General features: G+C 43.3%; 1 protein-coding gene across 1 annotated transcript in view; it reads right to left on the minus strand.

Moving 5' to 3' along the window:
* The window catches only part of utp20 (UTP20 small subunit processome component), a 39523-nt gene extending 17535 nt beyond the window's left edge, over positions 1 to 21988 (minus strand). Inside the window, exons 1-31 of the mRNA XM_083757443.1 lie at positions 21824 to 21988; positions 21073 to 21153; positions 20891 to 20957; positions 20006 to 20138; positions 18487 to 18675; positions 18226 to 18307; positions 17646 to 17783; positions 17359 to 17514; positions 16782 to 16934; positions 16065 to 16199; positions 15555 to 15632; positions 14964 to 15142; positions 13924 to 14079; positions 13245 to 13333; positions 12438 to 12543; positions 11478 to 11628; positions 10711 to 10773; positions 10163 to 10330; positions 9660 to 9736; positions 9361 to 9440; positions 8430 to 8688; positions 7246 to 7491; positions 6568 to 6658; positions 6045 to 6130; positions 4655 to 4780; positions 4170 to 4336; positions 2527 to 2735; positions 1834 to 1977; positions 1614 to 1693; positions 874 to 1118; positions 445 to 589 (exon numbers count right to left, since the gene is read on the minus strand). Coding sequence (XP_083613569.1) covers positions 445 to 589; positions 874 to 1118; positions 1614 to 1693; positions 1834 to 1977; positions 2527 to 2735; positions 4170 to 4336; positions 4655 to 4780; positions 6045 to 6130; positions 6568 to 6658; positions 7246 to 7491; positions 8430 to 8688; positions 9361 to 9440; positions 9660 to 9736; positions 10163 to 10330; positions 10711 to 10773; positions 11478 to 11628; positions 12438 to 12543; positions 13245 to 13333; positions 13924 to 14079; positions 14964 to 15142; positions 15555 to 15632; positions 16065 to 16199; positions 16782 to 16934; positions 17359 to 17514; positions 17646 to 17783; positions 18226 to 18307; positions 18487 to 18675; positions 20006 to 20138; positions 20891 to 20957; positions 21073 to 21153; positions 21824 to 21874 — 4130 coding nt within the window. The 5' untranslated portion in view covers positions 21875 to 21988. The remainder of the gene's footprint in view (positions 1 to 444; positions 590 to 873; positions 1119 to 1613; positions 1694 to 1833; positions 1978 to 2526; positions 2736 to 4169; positions 4337 to 4654; positions 4781 to 6044; positions 6131 to 6567; positions 6659 to 7245; positions 7492 to 8429; positions 8689 to 9360; positions 9441 to 9659; positions 9737 to 10162; positions 10331 to 10710; positions 10774 to 11477; positions 11629 to 12437; positions 12544 to 13244; positions 13334 to 13923; positions 14080 to 14963; positions 15143 to 15554; positions 15633 to 16064; positions 16200 to 16781; positions 16935 to 17358; positions 17515 to 17645; positions 17784 to 18225; positions 18308 to 18486; positions 18676 to 20005; positions 20139 to 20890; positions 20958 to 21072; positions 21154 to 21823) is intronic.
* Positions 21989 to 22239: the final 251 nt, after the last annotated feature.

Here is a 22239-nt window from a genome sequence, read left to right on the forward strand (position 1 = left end):
ATTCCCTCAGAGTTTACTGTACGTACAGTATAATAACAACGGGCCGAAACCTTCCTCCACCGTCCTCCATATTTAAACTTTTAAAATATATAAATGGAAATAACTGCTCTACTTTGCAAAAATAGAAGATCATAGTACAACTAGAACCAACTCCTGAAGAACAGAGGCCCGTACAACTAGAACCAACTCCTGAAGAACAGAGTCCCATTATAGCATACAATAATAGCATACAATACAATGTAGGCATTTAGCAGACACTCTTTAATCAGAGCGATTTACAGTAAGCAAAGTAAACACATACATGATCAAATGCAGTGCCTCAGTAATCTAGGATCATATAGGTAAACCAAGAACCTAGCATCCGTCTCAACAGCATAATATCACAAAATACATGATCTAGTACATTGAAACTATAAAAACATGTGCCAGGTCACATAAACTCACTTGGAGAGGATGTTGAGCTCCCTGGCCACCTGTACTCTGAACTTCTTCCTCTTCAGTCGTGCCGTGTTGCGTACGACACCACTCAGGTAGTTGAGCAGGGTGGAGATGTGGGGCAGCAGCAGTCTGGAGCCCTGGGTCAACATGTCTGAGAGAGACGTCACATTTTGACAAAATATATAAAATATAAATAAAAATATAAAATATAACTACATTAACAATATGCTTTTTGCTGTGTGGCTCTGTAGGGTGTGTGTATGCGTGCATTCTGCACTTGGCACAAACACTATTCACGGGTTTGCCATGATAATCATGGGCCACGGCCTGATAAACTAGTATCTTTTTTTCTTTAAATATATATATATATATATTTTTTTTTAAATAACATTTTAAACATTTCTGTCCAGTGATCTGGACAGGTCATTCACTGACCTGCTGTGTGGAGATCACCCTCTGCTGGCTGTGGGAAAACGCAACCATTGACGATCAGTTCAGCCTCACCCTCCTCACCCTCCGAGGCTACAAAGTCTGCCGCCGTTACTAGGGACTCGGCTATGTCCATCACCATGGCAACGGTGGCATGGGAAGTATTCTTGGCAGAGAGGAGTGCGAAGACGTTGAGGAGAACGTCACATTCTGCCTGACCGGCTCTCTGCTTTGCCAGGAGGGGAAAATACCTGTAAGACATGACAGAGGAGAGAGAAATGAAGCCTGATTATGTCCAATTATGTTTTCGCACCTGTCTGTCTGTGTCTAATCTCACAAACAGCTGGACTGATGAGCTGCCAAAGTTCTTGTCCACGCTGCCAGTAAGCCAAGGTAGTACATTTACACATTTGTTCTCAAATATGAAATTGAAAACATTTTAATCTTATAATGGAAGTGAATGGTGGTCGGAACGGGCCGAAACCTAATCCAAATATGGATGGAGTCATGTTGTTACAGACACGTCGTAGACGTTGCGTGGCAACAGACAATCTGGAAAGCTCTGTAGAACGGCTATTTTCAGCACGCAACACCATCATACAAAATAGTTAAACATTAGGAGGCAGGAAGAAAGTGACAGGGACAGACAGTGATAAAAGCCTTTATGAAAAAATGTAAAGTCGATATCTTGGTGCATTCCTGCGTGATACATACATATATTATATATAATTAAAGTGGCTCCTCACCTGGCATTCTTGCTCCAGACATGGATCAGTTTGAGGAGAGGCGTGGGGGAGTAGGTGCTCTCTGTTGGCAGACGACACACCTGGGGATGAAAACATGAGCAAATGGTTTGGATGGCATTTCAAATACAAAACCTTGTTGTACACACATAACGAAATAGATACAATACATGAGACATACAGTATATGTCAACCACACATGACATTTTAGTGAGACACCTACCTGAGGCCAGACCACAGCTGTGAACACTGCGTCCAGTTCATCTGGACCGAAGCTGTAGTGGACGAAGCCGTCGAAGAATTCCTGCACCCTGAGGATGCCCAGACGCCTCAGGTTCTTCAGAGGACTGATGCAACCCGGCTTCAACTGGATGGAGAGATATTCAAAGATACACACAAGGTCCTTTCTCAATACGTATAGGACAGCAAGACAGATCACTCCTCTAAAAGCTGCTCTTGGGGCCCGGGCGGTTAGCTCAACCGTCTGGACACCTAGGCGTCCAAGCCAGCCGGACGGCGCGCCGCGGGTTCGACTCCCGAGCCCCGACGGCCTTTGCCGCGTGTCACTCCCCATCTCTCCCCCTTTCCTGTCTGTATACTGTTCCCTATCAATAAAGGCATGAAAAGCCCCCAAACAGATCTTTTAAAAAAATAATTAAAAAAATATGCTCTTGGTAAATTGAGCTGTGTCACCTGGGCACATTGGACTGACTGACTGACGGACAGGAATGATTTGTCGTACTAAATGTCGATTGAAAATGTTTTTGAAGTGCACAAAAAGGTAGATGGTTCCCAACGGATACACAACCTAAAAGATGTCTCCATCATGCATATAGAAATGGACCTGTAAGGGTCTATATTTACACTCTGAGCATGTGTGGGGTATGTGTGCACACCGGTGAGTGGCGGTCATCACCTGATCCCTGCTGTCCAGAATCTTGCACACGGAGCCTGTGACGCAGAGCAGAATCTGCAGGACTTTGGGCAGGTGGCTGTGGATGAGGTGGCCTAGCTTGTGGATCACTGTGTTGACGATGTTCAGAAGGCTGTGTTGGCGACCCAGAGGCAGGACCGCCGACAGGTCAATGTCAGCCACCGCCTTCTCCACTGCAGGCAGACAAGGACCTGAGGGAGGAGGGGGCAGTTAGGTTAAATGCTGTGCTAATGACTTCTAAAGCCTAATTTATGTTTCGTGGCACGCTGGTGTCGCACACCAAAAAACGCATCGGCTGGCGGCCATAATAATGACTTGTGTCGCTCAAACAAATTGCGTTGCACCCAATGTGAATGGACCATAAGAGTAATCCTTTAAATACTTTCCAGGTCCACTCAGGTGTGCACCCCACTCTATAGCAGGGGTCTTCAATAGGGGGTCCAGGACCCTTAGGGGGTTAACTACAGGCCAGGGGTTCCTCAATCTGAGAGGATTCTGAGGGGAGTGAGGGGAACATTAGCCAAAAAAAAGATGATCTAAAAGCTCACCGCGCCTCGTAGCTGCTATTTTTGGCAAAGAGGTTTGGTGTAGCGGGGGACAAAAGAGCAAACCATGTTCAGAGCCAATGGTCAAGTTGAGTATTGAGGCTTTAAGGGGTTAAATAATGTCTGAAAATACACATTAACATGAATTAATAGAGAAGCTAATGTGTAAAAAACGTATTATGTAACATTGATGATAGACAAGTGCTGCAAAACAATTCTATGAAGCTATCTATGAAATCTATGAATAGATTGAATCTGCAACAATATAATACAATATGCAGTGGTGGGGAGGGGGGAGTCCCTGCTTCATGTCCCTATCAGCTCAGGGATCCTTGGAATGAACAACGTTGAAGACCCCTCCTCTACAGCAGTGATTCCCAAAGTGGGGTCCGACCCCCCTGGGTCCTTGAGGCAGGGGGTCCCCAGCTAAATGATAGTTTGTAACTAAATGGACCCTTATGGGTCTGTAACAGCGTTGTTTTTGGCAGGAAATTTAGATTTTAGCCTTTTGAATAGTTTTCATTTAGTTTTAGTCACATTTTAGTCACCTGGAATGTCTTCGTGTTAGTCTAGTTTTAGTCGACTAAACATCATAAGATTGTAGTCGAATAAATCTACGGTTGATTTAGTAGACTAAAATGTATTTTGGAGGGGCTTGATGCCGTCGTAATGACATATTTCACATATGCTGAAAATAGCCGATCTACAAGCTCACAACGAGCTTGTAGATCGGCTATTTTCAGCATGAAACCATGTGTAAAATGACTTGCGTCTTATACTCTTGTCCACTAGTCCCTTCCTAACATTTTAGTCTAGTTTTTATGTGTTGACGAAAATTGTCTATATTTAGTCTTAGTTTTAGTCATCATAGCTTAGTTTGCATTTAGTTACCATTTAAGTTTTCGCCAGTGAAAAAAGGTAGTCGACGAACATTTTTCGTCTTAGTTTTAGTAGACGAAAACAACTCTGGTCTGTAACTGTCTGTAACTGGGAACCCCTGCTCTACAGCATGGGGTCACTGTGTCAATAGACTCAATACTGAACAAGAGCCCTGCTCTACAGCACTGTGTCATACTGCACCTTGGCCATGGTGGGAGACGGGCTCCAGCAGCAGGTCGATGAACATGCCCAGCTCCTCCGCCTGGCAGCCCGCCAGGAAGCGCAGCACGATGGAGGTGCGCGCGGTGGAGCCCGCCTTGCCCTGGAGCTTGCTGCGCGCCTTGCTGCGCATCCTGCCATACAGAATCCTGAAGTGACAACGCACAGGGTTTGTTGGTAGAATAGAACATCGAGCATTTTCTTTTCTCAGATTTTTCATTTTTCTCCCAATTTACTCCAATTCCCCCCATGCAGTCCCAGTCACTGCGGACCCTCCTACTTGGGGAGAGCTGCATGAAACCACGTCTCTTCCACTACACGTTACCACCAGTCACTACACGTTTTTGTTTTTTTCACAGACTCGGCGTTGTAAATCATGGTGACCGTTCAAACAATGCAGACAAGGACCAGCTCTGAGCTCTCACACACACACACACACACACAGTCACACACACAATTAAACACACCTCATGAGCAGCGGGATGAGCGTGGCCCTGTGGGAGTCCTTCACCACTTCTCTCTCCTCTGAGATGTTGAAAAGAACGATTTCCTCTTTGAAGTGTCGGTCATCCAGCAGCCTCTCCAGATTCTCCCTAGAAACATACAATAAACACACACTCACTCAATAGAGCAACACACCGATCTCTGCCTCGGTGTTAACCGTAATGCTATGGGCCTTCCAGAGCCATTTTCCAGCAAGTGTTGGAAACCTGGAAGTCTGATGATGCTATAAGTAGACAGATACCATTCAGCCACTAGAGGTCACACCTTTACAAGACCCCTGTGCCCTGTTGCACAGCATTATGGAATGCCATTTCTCCATCACATCTGTGACTATAAGCCAAGTTCAAAGTTCAAGAATACATTTCTTCAGGGATAAAAAGTACCATAACCAACAAAAACAGAAGCACAATAATGCCATCAGCTTACAAAAGGTAAACAAAACAATAATTCTGTTGTTTTTTATATAGGAAAATTATATAGGCCGGGGTATATACATTCGATATCTATACTGTACACTTTATAATACTGGTTAAGCATAAAGAAAACAATGTCGCACTGGACTACACAGTAAAATAACGAATGAATGAATTAAACGTTAAAAGTGTACAAGAGTACATTTGGTTACATGAGGTCTTTACTGTGTGTGTGTGTGTAGTATGAACCTCTAGTCTAAAGGTCCAGCTAGACATTATAGCAGCATTGAATGTAGCAGTATAATCCAACAGATGACAGAGTCATCATCACAGCGTTGCTAGTCTCTGTCCAGAAACTGGGTCAGTGTGATAACTTCGTCCTTTGTGGCAGCACAAAGAGGCACAGACATTGCTCGTAAGGTGAAACTGCCCCTAACGACGGATCCGTCCGCGGGGCGGCCATGGTGCGGTAAACGGATAGCTTAATAGCGGAACAGAGGAGGAGGAGGATATACTGTATATAGAGCAGATTCAGTGGCTGTGGCGGTCGGGCATGTTAACAACATTCCTGTGAGCGGCGGAGATCTCCGTTACCCAAGAGGCCCTGCGGACGAGAACCCTGATCCCTATCAAAGACCATCACAAAGACCTCCTTTGAGGGAGGGAGAGGAGGAGAGAGAGAGGGAGAGAGAGAGAGAGAGACTAGGGTTGAGATCCGGAATCAGACCGGAGGAAACGGATCCAACACTGAGGAACCGGAATCCAGTTCCATCACATTTGGAACTGTTTCCGGAACCGGTTTTCATCACTCTGTCAGAGTCCAGGTATGGCGGACTTAGGTATCTGCTATACAATTACAATACCGCTGGTTCTCAAACGTTTAAGGACCACCATAACTCTGAGAGCGATGATTATTTCAAAAGTCCATTTGTTGTCTTACTTGTATGGGATGATGCTGTCGTCCTTGTAAGTGATGATGCATTCTAGGGCCGCCTTCTGAATCTGCTGTTCCTGGTGACATAACAACTACAAAAACAAGACAGAGGCATATTAGCAATCACAGCATCAATGTTCAGATGTTTCGTTGATCTTCCAGCGTTTCCCCTGAAACAATGTCTTCATTTAAACATGCAGGTTATGAGTCTGATCACATTTTTCAACAGCAAAAAGAAACATTTATGTTACATGTATCATACCAACAGACCTCTGTCACTGTCACTATGGTCAACAATCAGTAGTAATTCAAAAACAAACAGTTGTGGCGCAGGAGGTGTATAGTTGCTACCCAGCACCGCAGAGACTAGGGGACGCTGCGCATCCAGCTTGGCCATCCAACTAAACACCATTTTCATTCCACAGTTTTAATTTAAACATGCTAATAATGAGACTGATATATTTGTTTCAAAGACATGGACCAACGACACCTTTTCTTTACGTGGGTGCATGTATTACAGTAACATTACCTGATTGTACAGCTCATTGAGACTGTCCGCCAGGTAGAGAGAATTAGGGTTGGTGAATTTGGAGAACACCTTTAGATGGGCCATTAGTTGTCTATGGGAGTAAGAAACAAACATACAGTAGACACTTCAGAACCATCTTCACACAAGCAACACTTTGCAGTATTTCAAGCATTGCCAAGAAGAAACATTGGCAAGGCATGACAAATGGCACACATATGAAGCTACACAACAATGAGTGTATAGTTTTAACTGTCATTTGTCATTTCTCTAGTTTAGAGCAATATCATTTTAACCCATTCCAGACCCGAGACAGCAAATTACAAGTTTCTGCAATTCTCTAAAATGACACAGAAGCGTACTCGGATTTATTGCGCTAAATGTCTGCAGCCACTGGGCCAGTGTGTATGTCTGTGTGTGTGTGTGTGTGTGTGTGTGTGTGTGTGTGTGTGTGTGTGTGTGTGTGTGTGTGTGTGGGCGGGCATTATTATATATGTGTGTATACCACCACATGGTTGCCAGTAGTAATGCAGAGAGTACAGGAGTTGTAGTAAGTGGGCTAAACAAGTCAGATCACCAGTATGGTCCTTTAGTTTAAATGGCAGTAGGTAATTACCGTAATATAGATTTAGTAGAAAGAGAGTAAGACACATTACAAAACCATTGTCCTGGTCGTCTTACTTGGCGGCGGCTCTCCTAGGAGGCCTCTTCCTCTGCTGTCTCCCACTGTCCTCCGGCTCTTCTTCATCTTCCTCCTGCTCCTCCTCCCCCTCTTCCTCCATGGCAGACTCCTCTGTGACAGCGCTCCTCTTCCTCAGGTTCTGAGTGGGCTCCTCGTCCTCCATGGCAGACTCTTCGGTGACAGTGCTCCTCTTCCTCAGGTTCTGAGTGGGCGCCACCAGTAGGTCAGCTGGGAAGAACTCGTTCCTGTGGAGCACAGCAGGGAGGTTAATTAACTCATTAGTGCAGTGTTCATTTCGTCAACTGAAACTATGAGGTTAGTCGATGACCTTTCTTCACTGACGGGAACTGAACAAAAACAAAGCTAAAATGACCAGAACTAAGACGTCAACAAATAAAAACTAGACTAAACTGGTATGGAGGGACTAGTAGAGAAGAGACCCAGTAGAACTAAAAGACAAGACATTTTATGTTGCTTGGGTTGCTCTGAGATGAGCAGATCTACAAGCTTACAACGCGTCTAAGCGCAACATATTGTGAGCTTGTAGAGCATCTATTTTCTTGACCCACGTAGACTAAAACATTTCAGGTGACTAAAACTAAATGACCTTTTATTCATTTAGGGGAGGTTATAACCGAGTGGGTAGAAACTTAGAAAGGCCGTCTGAGAATCAGATTATATCTAGACCATCTGATTCTGACTCTACACGTCCCTGAGCAAGACCAACGGTTTCGTATGAAAATCAACCGATAAATACCAGTAAGTTACTTATCACTCGAATGCAATCGAGCCAGCAGGCAACCCTGGAGCCGACACTTAGCCCCTGTGTGGTTATCTGAATCATAGTCCGCAACTGGGTTAAAGTAGAAAAAGAATTTGCCCTCCTCCAGGGACCCGTAAATACTCCTAGTTTAAATTCCTGTACATAGCTGATCTACAAGCACACCTTGTAGATCTGCTATATTTGGCAAAGAGATGGAAAAGAAGAGAGCATGCAGTGCCCCTGTCATGAGACAAAGTATAAATTTGGGCTAGAAATGGGTTTCTCTGTCTATTATGTATATTTGTAACTATGTGCCTTTTATTTCATATGGTACAAGATACCGGGGTTGTGGCTCTTTCAGAGTGAAAATTAATAAAGAAACTTTGATAAAAAAATAAAAAATAAAAGGGTTTCTCTGACCTGATGAAGCGGAGCATCAGGGGGCTGAGCTCCCTGCTCCGAGGTTCCACCCTGTCGGGGACCTGGGCCATGGCGTTCCACAGCTGGTCCCGGAAGTTGGTGAAGTCGGTCCTCTCGCTGGGGTCACAGGTCAGCTTCAGGCACTCCAGGAAGAGCACGCCCGCCTCCCCGCTCTCGATGACGTCGCAGCCAGGCTCGCTGCACAGGTCTGACGGCCCCGTGTCGTCCTCGTCATCTTCATATTCCCTCAGTTCCTTTTCTGAAGTACACAAGAGGGGACATTTGTCCAAAAAATGGATGCTACAGTACATAGACTCACTGGTCAGTCAAGTTAAACGCATCATTTATTAGAGACTGAGGACAATCTCCCTGCTTTCATTGTTACAACTGTATGTGTGTGGGTTGAAGCAACAGAGACATTCAGTCGGCAGAGATTTCCGATCATCGCAACTAGGCTCAAAATAGTGTGGGTCTTTAAAGGATCAATTTACAGTATGTGTTGTGATAATGCGGAACGTTTTCTCACGTGGGCGTTTCATTCCAAACATTGTCTTTATAATAAGTGTTTTTTGTAAATATTCTGGGAAACTTTGATTAGTTTTCATATTTATTTTAGCAATTGTATCCCTGTCCTAAAAGTGATAGCTAAACAATGCTAATTACATTTAAAAGACGTACTGATTTGTTGGGAAGATAACCCATAGGCGTATGATCCCAGTTGTAATATTTAACAATAAAGCCACAATCAACTTGACAGGACAAATATTAATTTGACTTATAGACAGTAACCTTGACAGGTAGAAAACCATCATTAGCAGGCCCTATTCTACAAGTGGATCAATAAGAAAATAAATAAAGTTTCCAGCTCATTATGCAACTCATCCAAACATGTTCCACCAACTATACCAGTGTCCTATCAGCCTTTCCTTACCAGCCAGCTCTGCTACCATTTCCAGGTGTTCATGATAAACCTTCCAGAAGTCCCTGTTGTCCATCCCTCTGGCATGGCTCCTGGACGGAGATACAGACATATTACAGTAGTTGTATTAATTAGTTATGTCTATTAAAGGGATATCTTGACATGTTATAACTTTTGTCTGTTGAAATGCTAACAACGTGAACTACGCAATTCTTGCCTGGTGCAGAAAAACACTGCGTCCCCTTAAATTAAATGTGTCCCTTTATAATGTATATCTGTTAGGACAACATTATAATGTAAAATACACTTACACTAATAATTCAATGATTGGGGCCCACAATGGCTTAAAGTTGATGAACAGCATTGCTATGAGATAACGGAGGGGCACCTGGAAAGGAGAAACAAACACAACCAAAATAACGTATAAATACATTTTACTCACTGCATTTACACATAAAACAGCATGAGTAATCCCATCATTTGAGGAAATAAACAAGAATAACAGAGACTGTTTTCCACCAATCAATCAAACGATTGATAGTATAGGAACCAAAATGGATTTCACTCCCTCCTCCTTTTTATTTTAATGTATTATTTTTGTGGCTTTCGCCTTTATTTTATGGGTTTTCTTTTATGGAGGGACAGACAGTAGGCCGACAGGAAATGGGGAGAGAGAGATGGGGGGGAAGACATGCAGCAAAGGCCGTCGGGATCGGGAGTCGAACCCGCGGCACACTGCCAGACAGGATCACCAGCCAAGGCTCCTGGACCACTGAGCTAGGACGTCAAAATGGACATTGAGTGGAGTGTGTACCTGTTGGAAGGCCCCATGAGGCCCCTGGGGCAGACAGGGTTGAGCTAGGTCGTGTCTCAGCTTCCGGAGGTAAAGCAGCTTCTCTTTATAATCATGTATCGTGGCTGGCACCAGCTCAGCCTGCAGGCACACTGAAAACACTGGCAGAACCTCCATGCGCTCCTCACTCTGGATGCACACACACACACACACACACACACACACACACACACACACACACACACACACATGACGCAACCATATACATATTAAAGTATATTGTGTATGTGTATACAGTACAATGAAGTTAATTTCAATGCAGAGTTTAGCATTCTATCCTGCCCTGCTGTTGTAAATAAAAACGCTAAAGCCTCGTTGTATACCTTGCCAGACGGTGAAAATAACAGCTCTACAAGCTCTCAAGGCGTCGTATCACGACACAATGTGAAATTGCAGATCTGCTATTTTCTGCGAGAGACATACAATGTTGTATAAATGAAACATAAGTCAGGCCCTCCAATGTACAATTATAATATTTGTTGACATGTTCTTCATTTACTGAGTTCTACCTCAGCCTGTGCAGGAAGGTCAGCTTCAAAGTGACTCAGGATCCTCAGAGTGAGCAGACGGATCTGGGAAAAGAACAAACACATGGACAAACTTTTACATGCCTGACATTTCCTGCTAAATGTTCTCTCTACTTCTTGATCATGCACCATATGTGCGTATATTTAACATTGAGTCCTGTTATCCTTTGTCTCAGTCTTGCCGTATTCCCTATTTTTATGACCATTTTTGAAACAACCAAACAAGGGAGGTTGTATAAACAATTTCACTCCCTCCTTATTTCTTTTTTTTTCGCCTTTATTTTATGTTTTTTTTTATGGAAGGACAGACAGTAGGCCGACAGGAAATGGGGATGGGGGGAAGACATGCAGCAAAGGCCGTCGGGATCGGGAGTCGAACCCACGGCACACTGCCAGACAGGATCACCAGCCAAGGCGCCTGGACCACTGAGCCACGGCCCAAGCCTTCAATCCCTCCTTCACACTTGTAAACTTAATTTGACAATAAAGTTGAAGTTAACCACTTGGAATATAATCGTTCCTATTATGGGGAAACAGCTGATGTACATCGCAGTGTGCTTGTAGATCAGCTATTTTCGGCTGGGAGATTGGGTGTAAGAAGCCCTAAGTATATAGGGGAATAATAGTTTTAGTTCACATGGGTCTCAACTGGTGAAATAACCAGAGACAAATCCCCTCGTAACTTTCATAACGTCAAGGCGCATCATACTGTTACTGTACTACTACTTCATCATACTGCAACTTCTTGCCTTGGAGATGTTGGAGGAAATGTTGGAGCGCAGGATCTGGTATAGCTCCAGCAGTGCATTGTGGGAGAGGTGCTGTTGGACTCCGCTGACAGAGAGGCGGGTGTAATAGAGGTCAGCTAGCAACAGAGCCGACAGGTCTGCGGGAAACGCCCTGTAAGAGACGTCAAATGTTCACATGATGGTCATACAGTATGTTTGCAAACCTTGAAAGATAAATGAACAACTCTATCGTCTGGGAGCGACAGTGGATCAGGGGTTATAGTGGCCACTTGGGAATCGTGCAAGATCAAGATCAAATGGCCTGAACTCCAGTCAACACACGGGTATATGGACACATAGTAGAGTGCAAAGAAAAACAATTAATTCCTACAAATAATCTAGGATACCAGGAACCTAGGATCTAACATGATATAATAACAATCTTAAAGGAGAATTCTATGCTAGAAGGCTTTCTTACCTTTATTTGTAGTTGTTACGTCCCCACCAAAGAGGTCCAGGTGTAATTTTGTGCAAAAGTGCATTATTGGCTATTTCCCCTAATATAAGCCCTCAATGGGGGTTGGGTTTTTGTGCTAATTTGCTTATTTCCATCGAAATTAGTAAAGTGTGCCGCTTGGGATACTAGTATTTACATTATGAAGAGAGGATATATACAAAAATAGATTTTTGAGCGATGGAAATAAGCGAATTAGCACAACACCCCAATGCCCCATTCAATTCAATGCAATTCAATTCATTGAGGGCTTATGGTAGGGGAAATAGCCAATAATGCGCTTTTGCACGAAATAATACCTGGACCTCGTTGGTGGGAACGTAACAACTACAAATAAAGGTAAGAAAGCCTTCTAGCATGGAATTCTCCTTTAATGTAGCTAATAACGGCTTTCATCCCTCCAACATTGCTACGGTTGCATTAAAACACCCAGTACACACACAAGACACAGAAAGTTGAGTACTTACTTTAGGAGTGAAATGACCTTGTCTACTGGGACCAGTGACAGGAGCTCAGCAGAACCATCTAGGTTGAGAAGACAGCTTAGGGCCTGTCTGGCCACGAACAGACCAGCTGAGGGGACGAGGTCAGGGAGGTGGCGGAAAATGACAGTTGATTAGTGTGGACTCTGTGGATTTGGCTTTTCTGCCTTTATTGATAGTATCAAGTGAATATATTCAGGAAAGAGGGAGGGAGAGAAGGGGAGAGACACGCAGCAAAGGTCGTCATGAATGGGACTCCAACACGCGATGCGCTGTCAGGCCAAAGCCTATATGTGGCATGCGCCTGGACCAATTGGCCAGCGGGCGCCCGGAGCAATAATTCTTAACCTTTTGGATTTCGAACTCCCGTTTGAGGCATTAGGATAACATTTTTAGCTCTCTGAGATTTTTCCTCAGTGTTAATTTAGCCCTGGGAGTGTACAAATGCCAACAATCAATTAGCAAGGGGACCCCTGAAACCCCCGCAAGGACCCCTGGGGTCCTCGGAACCGACATGCTTCAGAACCAGAGGTGTGGCGGGTGGAGGGGACAGTAACAGTGTTGTAACAGTAACTGAACAATACATTTAAAGTGCATTCATTATCATGAACAGCCTGGGTTTCGAAACAACTGTGTATGGGGATCATAGGATCATATGAGCTGGGTATTTGTAAACATTTGGCATACGGCATCATGGAGACAAGTTTGACTCAAGTATTGTGGTAACATTTCTTTTTTCGGTTTACGTTGTACAGAAGAAGAGAGAAAACTAAATAGGAAAAAAGCACAAACCTTTTCCCAGCTTCGCCGTCTCAACCTCACATATGAGGTGACTGAGGAGGGCTGTCACAGCAGGAACCACACTAGTGGAAGCTAGTGGTCTAAAATGTAAAAAATAAATAAATAAGACTAAATCACCACACATTTAGGACAGAAACTTCATGAGAATGAGTGCCAGTTGGTAGGCATGTAACGATATATCGTATATCGCGATATATCGATATTATATCCCGACGATATGTATCGATTTATTAAAAAGAAAAATCGATTTTCAAAAAAAAAGAAAATGTTTTTGTTTTTTTGTTTTTTTAGGGGGGGCTAGTGTGTGATAAGTAATGTCAGCTGTAATCATATTCCATCATATTCACATGATTTAGGAGATAAATGAGACAGTAGAGGCCTGGAGAGGGGAGCTGTATATGTGTCTGTGACTGTGCCCAGGTGATGCTCGTTATTGATGCTCATTAATACATCAAGGAAGGCAATTATCTTTGCAATGTAGTTAAATAAAAATTGTGAAAAAACTAAAAAAGCTTTGGGGGGAAGATTAAAAAAATTAAAATTGGTCATTTGTCTGGAAAATCATTGTGTTGAAAATATCGTGAAAAATCGTATCGTGAACCTCACATCGTGATACGTATCGTATCGTGAGTTGAGTGTATCGTTACATGCCTAGGTGATGCCAGTGTACCTGAGGTGTGGCAGAAGGACCAGAGCGGTCCATGGCAGAGACAGGTCAGTGAGGGGCTGGTCCTCCTGGGGCAGGCCGAGCATGGACAACACCTGCTCTGGTACCGAGCCGGCCTCCGTCTCTGGGCCTGCAGCGCCGCTCTGGACAGCCTCAATGCTGCATGGGAGAAACGTATTAAGAATCAGAGAGGTACACCACATCTAATCTCACGTCTTCAGACTCAGACCCCATTTGCTACTACTTACAGTATTAATTTATGCTATTATGATATCTACTTGCTACAAATGTTATGGCACTAATTTTATTAGCACTCAAAATGATACAACCATTTATCCTGTTGGTTGAATAGAGTTCATGGCACCAGGGTTACGGTCAGTCACTCTGGATAACGTGTCTGCTAAAATGCCTAATTGCAATTTTAATAATAAGTGTGAATTGTACTTTTTACGGTGTGGCGATATAGCAGACTACTTGTCTATAAGAGGGTCTTGTCCACCTGTGTCTGGAGCAAATAGAAACAAACTTTTCAGTATTACCCGTATTGCTTCCAAGATTATCGGACTTCCCACACCAACACTTTCTGATATGAACAATAATGCCATCACACGGCTAGCACTCTCAATATCACGTGACACTGATCATCCTCTGTATAGCTTCTTCAACCTCATGCCATCAGGACAAAGATACAGAACCTTATCCTGGAAAAAGGTTCGTTTCAGTAGGAGTTTTGTCCCCTCAGCCATAGCGGCATTAAACAAACTGCCCCGCCGATAGGATGGTTCTGTACACAGTGGGGAACTCATGTTTTTTTGTATTGTCTTGGCGTTATGTTTTTCTGTACTATGTGCTGTTTTTGTTGTTGGTGTTGAACAGACCTGTGAAGATGAATATCCTTCGGGACAATAAAGATTATTATTAATTAGGCATTTTTTTCATCAATATTTTATATTTTGGGACATTTTACAAACTCATTTTACAATGGAAGTCAATGGAGCTTGGGAAACAGGCTGAAACCTTCCCGGACGTGGTTGGTGTCTCACCCTGCATGTGGCACGGTGAAGAGGAGGGGGTAGGTCTCGAAGGCCATGGAGCCGGCTGTGGGGGGAGGGGCCTTGGCCAGAATCAGACTGACCAACACCTCCAGGCCGCAGTGACGAGACACGGGGTCGCTGCTGCCAACCAGTCCCGCTGTGCACCTCAACAGGCTGGGGAGGAAGAGCTGAGGAGGGACGGGGACATTATGGAGAGTGACGGGAACAAAGAGAGGTGTTTTAGTGTCACATACAGAAACAATTCGGCACGTAGTGATGTTTTATTTTTTTTGCTTAACCCATTTTGACCTGAGATCAGATTCTAAAAATGTCTTACACATCCTGACAGTTTTCTGAAAAAGCTATGTTTCTATGTCAGTCGATTTTTCTAAAATAGCAGACCTACAAGCTCGAGCTATGAGCTTGTAGATCTGCTATTTTTCAATAGCTAAAGCATAACGTAATGCTAACACCAAAACAGACAAAAAAGGAAAAGAAAAACAAGTGACATAAAAGTAATCCAAGCAACCAAGTAATTTATGTGTCAGAGCATCGAGTACTGTCCCAAAGACTGGGAGATCATGTAGAGATATATCGAACCTGTTCGAATCGGTTCATTGAGAACATCTCCTTGGTGAACTCCAGGAGAAGCTCCTGCTCTATTCTGCTGGCAAACACCTGGTGGCCAGAGCAGAGACAGGGAAATGCATATACATTAAACATATATACGCAGAAACCTTGTATCTCTATATTTCAACTTTTCAGGCACTTCATCATACAGTAGTGAAAATACCTCAACGACAATATTCAGCAGCACACACACACCCACACACAGCACACACACACACACACACACACACACACACACACACACATTTTAACAATGTATTTATGTCCACACAGATGAAATTGCATAGGACATAAATAGTTCAGGTGCAGCAAAGTTACATCCACAAAATCAAGGAATATGTCGCGATACAACAAGAATGTCATGTCACCCAGCATTCCATGGGCGCAAGTAGTGTAGGCATGCATCCTAAGTTCGAAACACCACACAGACACAGACACACACACACACTGAGACAGACAGACACACTGTCAAACACAAACCTGCTGGATGATCTCCTGGACGAGTGCTGGGGACAGGTGCATGTGCTCCCCCAGGAGCAGAGAGGAGATGCTCTGGAGGAGCAGACGTGAGCAGGAGGCTGAGAGACCTGGACTGAGGATCACCTGTAACACCATCTGCAGGCAGGAGAGCACAAAGCACGGAGAACGTATGTCGTATGCTTCATTTATGCTTAGTCGCACGCCAGCGTTGCATGCTGAAAATAGACAATCTACAAGCTCGCAACGAGTTGCACTGTCACACCTTGTGAGCTTGTCGGCTGTTGCTGTCAAAAGATTATTGTTATATAAGTGTCAATTTGCTCTAAATTCTAGTCATCGTTGCTTGTTCAGTAATACGGGTCTCGCGTCTCTCCAGTTCTTTAATAAACAGAAAATACATTGTCATGTTTGCTCCAATCAGGAGACAACGCTTATACACAAGGATGCATGAATCAGGATATACAGGTAAAATTGGAAGTGATGAAACAAAAGAACAGCTAAAACTGGTACTGGAACACTAGAAAAATGAAGCTGATACTTACACACGTTTTCACTGTATTACTGCTATGCTTTTTACTCCCATTATACCTTATTTGTATATGTATATTTTAGCAGTCTGTTCACTGCACATACTTGTGTAAGAGTGTGACAAATAAACCATCTATATCTGCTACTATGAGAACATTGTCCATGAGCCCTCGACCCCCCTAACCTTACCTGGCACACGGACTCAGGCTTGGTGATCTTTCCCCCACCCTTGTGGGACACCAGGGTGTGGAAAATGAACAGCAACCTCTCCAGCTGCTCTGCTGCCTGGGTGTCGTCGTCTCCTTGTGTCCGTAAGACACCCAGGACCTCTGCCACACTGGCCTGAGGGCAGTGGAGGACACACAACCATCAGCCCTCATTATATCGAGAAGAATAATGTTATTATATTGTGGCCAGTGTATAGTGGATACGGCTTGAGATGTTGTTGAAATAACCAAACACAATTAACCGCATGAACCTTGCGCACCTATTCTGGCCACATCATAATAGGCGACTTTGACGAACATTTGGCAAACAGCAGATCTACATGCGAGAACGTTCTTGCCCTGACAAAGATCGTATCCGTTTGAAACACCGTATTTTTATAGAATATTTTTTTTACTTCCTCTCCTCCTCTCTGTAAAAATATTTTAGATTCCTGCTAATCCTAGAAGCACCTTACACTTTCAAGACGTATAATTCATTCATTCTCTCCCTCACAGTCCAACTGGATGTTACTCTGGTCTGGTCCTACTCTGTGCATTACCTGTAGAGACTCCCACAGCACTAGGAAGTTTTCTCCGTACACATGCTGGGTGGCAGCCTGGGCCATTTGATCCAGGGCGTCCCTGACAGAGTCCCAGGGCAGAGAGACCCCCGGACAGGTCGCAGGACCCAGCTTCCGTAGGGCCACAGGAAACGCCTGAAGGACAGACAGCCGCAGAGATCGGAAGAGTTAACAGAGACAAGCCGATATCAAGCGGATTAATTAAGATAACTATTATGGCAAAATGTTTGTGTAGCTTTTTTTCTGGAAGTTATTCCTATACTCACAGTGGCGGCACATGAGTGGAACATGTGGCAGACTCCTCTGCACATCTCAAACAGCAGCTGCCCTGCACCGTCAGCCTTCTCAGGGTGCTCCTCCAGGTCTGAGAACACCACATTCAGCAGGCCGTCAAAATCAGCAACCTGGGGGATTAAACGGATCAAACATTATAGTAGAACCCTGTTCAAATCGGTCTCATGGTGGGGCTATAAGGCCAATTTAAACTCTTAAACGTAGGTCATACAATCGAAGGAAAATAAATCCCTGGAGTCCGCTATTTAGCATTTTCACTACTATTACAACTTGTTCACAACTCACACAAATCATCATCTCTGGAGTCACGTGTATCATACCGATTTGTTATATTCCACACCGATTGGCTACAATTTACATATTAGCAAGAAGGTGCCATGAACTATTTTACTAAAACATAAATGTATCGTCCAATCACTCATATTTTCATATTGAAAGGCTTCTAAACAACACAGCACCCATAGTCAATTCACTTAGACCCATTGGGGGCACCACAAATGCAACAAGTAAGATGATGTATGATATATGATATGATATATGATATGCACCCACCTTTCTCATCAAAAAGGAGAAACTCTCTGCTGCAAACTTGCGAATGTGGTCCTTCTTGTGGGCCAACAGCGTGCTGTACAAACTACACAGAGAAGAACCCATGCATATTTCACCTACAGTATATTACACACACATACAGCGCAAATGGCCCTTTTGTTTTCCATCATTTTAAATGTATTTACTCCAATTTTCCTTCCAATGATGAAAAACTAAAGATGAAACTTAATATTCCTTGTCATGAAACTAGGTGCGGCTTCTCACCGGTACATGTTATCCATGTCCTTAACCATGAGCCTCCACAGGTACTTGTAGAGGTAGGAGAGTGCGGTGAAGGACCACTCCAGCACTTCTGTGTCTGGTGTCTCCAGGATGGAGGTGATCAAGACAAAGAAGTCAGAGAAGTGTGGATAGAAGTCAGTCTGCAGGTCTCGGGCCAGCTGGACCACCAGGCTAAAAAAGGAGAGGAGAGGGGAGGATGAGAGGAAGGTAGATGGGGGCACAGTCGGTAGTGCTGTCGCCTCACAGCTAGAAGGTCCTGGGTTCGATTCTCGCTGGGTGCGCTGTGGACGCTGGGGACGTGTTCTCTCTCCTCCACGCCATCAGTGCCCATACCCAAGGCGGGGTTGGCGAAAGGGTCTTTCTGTGTGGAGTTCTCCCCGTGTCCCTTAGGGTAGGTACCCTCACAAAAAACATGCAGTAATCCTGGTCTCTAAACTACCTCCCCCTGGCCAGCCAGGGCGCCTGATGGAGGGGAAAGGAACTGGTCGGAATAACGTGTTCCTTCCACGCGCTACGTCCGGCCGGGGAAACTCTCCCGTCAGGTGAAAAGAAGACTCCTCATGCCCCCCCAGGTTGGCAGAAGAAGTGCCCAGGATTACATTAGATAATTGACACTGGGTGAAAAAACAACACCCAGATACTATCCCAGTAATTTTTGATATACATTAGACCAGCGGCCCCCAAACGTTTTGGGCCGTGCACCTGTGTTACCTCCTGACCAAGCTGACGCACCCCCCACGCAACACTAAGTCTTGTTGTATTTGGCTGAAATTATCAATTCTTTAATATGATTATGGCAAATAATCACAGAATGTCACTGCCCTGAGAGACATGCAGCTATACATCTCTTTACAACAGTGGTTTGCCGGATTTTGACGTTTCTGCTAAATAACACCATAAAACTGCAATTACCTTTTTCATGTCACGCACCCCTTAGACCTAGAGGGTGTTTGCGCACCACAGTTTGGGAACCTCTGCATTAGACGATGTGATACAATTTCTGGGAACCCATATCTAAACTATAAAATCATTGGTGTTTAACTCTGAGAATTACCAATCATTAAGCTGGAGACACTTTGGAACACCCTCAAGGGGAACCATTAACTAACCAATAATTGTTGCTGTGTATTTGGTTAGTATTTATTCTCCCTTAAACTCTATTTCTGTTCTAAATGTATTTGTTAGTCTAACAGCACTGACACCTTTGGCGAGAGTTTACTGTGTAAATATATTTCTTAATACTGTCGTTATTCACTGTAACGCACAAAGCACACTGAGAAATTCCTTGCATGTATACAGTAAAAACACAGTAAAATACACAGTAAGAAATCCTTAGTGTTAATTTAAAATAATGTATCCTTTTTGTAACTTGGACAAAATGTGTGTACACTAACAGAGATTAATGTGTTTATGTGTATACTCTCAGGACTCGACAGTGAAGGGATAAAATAAGAAATATTATTTATCTCAAGGGTTGAGAGTTGGTCAGGTCAGGACTTACTCCAGTAGAGGCTGGAAGGCCATGCTGTTCTTCACTGCCAGGTGGGTCTTCAGACTCTCCACTACAGACTTCTGGTGGAACACCAGCAGGTTGAATGACTGGCACTTGTTGGACATTTCTTTCTGGAAGTTCGCTACGGAATCGGAAACAAATAAACGTTAGCCAATTCTTGTTTACACAACTACTGCAGGGGGGATATTTGGCAGTGCGCTGTGACTCTGAGTCGACACACCTGAGATGTAATTTGCGATTCACTCCAGCCACAGTAATCTCCAAGCTGTAATTCGTGCTGCGTTGCATGTCCTACCTGGGCTTCGAACCCGGTTCTCCCACATGAGAAACCAAACATAGCATAAAGAGGGCATCCCCACTTGGCTACGTTGTACTTATATTGAGATATCATACTATAATATTTTTGTTTTGGCCGCTTTTCCAAGCCAATAATATTGTATGACCGGCAACGGCGAGTCTCAATTGTAGTAGGGAGAAGACCACTTCCAACCACTGCAGATGTGCTAATTATATTGTATTAATACTCATTAAGACCTGAGAACAGATTCTACAAATGTCTTCTAAATCATGACAGTGTTCTGAAAAACCCATGTTTGTCAGTAGTTCTCAAACATTTTCATAAAATAATGTGACACAGACACGTCCACCGGTGTAAATGGGAACATAGACAGATTGGTTACAAGAAAGAATAAATAAAATAAATAATAAATTCAGATTTATGACTCATCTGTAGACTGTCACATGACGTCATTGTTAAAGCCACTAAAATGTTGCTCGTTACAATTAGTGTGTGTGGGGGAAGAGGCATTGTTGTTCATCATAAGCAGCTGTTAAGGAACAACTTTGAAAGTATTCTGTCTTATACATACATACCAAAATGTTCTGTCAAGTTGAGGTCTTTCCATTTTGTCAGTGCTTCCGAGAAGTAGGTTTCTACCTCCTGCGATAGGAAATAAGACTAAATTAACATCTATAGGCAATCAAAAGAGTAATGATAAATATATTGGCACACATGAGAAATAATAAAGGTGCTAAATATATGAATGGCTCCATACCTCAGCATAGGCACCAGTTCTATCAATGCGATGGATCACATTGATGTTGACATTGGCAAGTCTTTCAGCAAAAGTGAGAAACTGGAAGAAGCATTATCCATTATAATATATCCATTACTATAAACACTAAACAGTATGTATAATGTATGTAATAATAGTTTTTGTATAGTAAATAATATACAGTATAACTACAGTGATTTAATTAAGATAAGATTAGATGAATATCTTATACCGCCCACTGTATCAAAAACAGACAACTTTGTGATCATTTAAGTTTTAATAACATGGGTGTTTAATTTATGAGATGGTACAAAATGGTCCACTTGGTTTAAACTGTGCAGGGTTATTTTACTGTGTAGATTTGTAGAAGACCCTTATTATTAATCAGGAGTTGTAGTAGCCATGGCGTAATCTAAGCGGTGGATAACTGGATATTGCTCTCGTCTTCATGTCTACAGTCTGTGTGTGTGTGTGTGTGTGTGTATATATATATATATATATATATATATATATATATATATATCTTGTTCTCTGTGTTATGTCAAATGTGTGTATATGCGTTCTGCATACTTGGCTGCTGGATCGCAAGACAAATTTCAGTGTGAACTGACAATAAAGTACTATATCATGTCATATCATATCATAATCATATCATTACCATATAATAGAGTTTTAATAACACTCGCATCTAAAACACTGGATAGTCACACAGATAGCAACATGATAACATGTTAATTGACTGAATATTCACCCTGTAAGTGTTCTCAGATTTGTGATACGACGACTTGGATTTGTTCTTCATTTTAGACGAGTTTCTTCGGGGTTGATAAAAATGTTCCGTAGATTCAACTTGCAAGGAAAGTGTTCTATGAAAACATGTATTTATTTATCCATGAGTCTAAACATGTTTACACACACGCCGATGCCAGGGCGCAGCCATGTTGGATAACGAAAGGCATGACGGGAAAGTTTTTTGCTCTCCAGTCCACGTGGTCCACGTGGTTCATGATGTCACACTGTTTGTCAACGTCGGGTCCGGGGCCCTCTTTGGTATGTAACTCCAATGGAAATATTTGTAGTCTTTGGGACAACAACAGTAGGCCTACAATGATCAGTGTTAACGGTTTTGAAGTGAACTGAATAAATTTGCAACTATGAATCACCAAT

The sequence above is a fragment of the Protomyctophum parallelum genome, assembly GCF_964188405.1.
Source record: "Protomyctophum parallelum genome assembly, chromosome: 22".
Taxonomy (NCBI): Eukaryota; Metazoa; Chordata; class Actinopteri; order Myctophiformes; family Myctophidae; genus Protomyctophum; species Protomyctophum parallelum.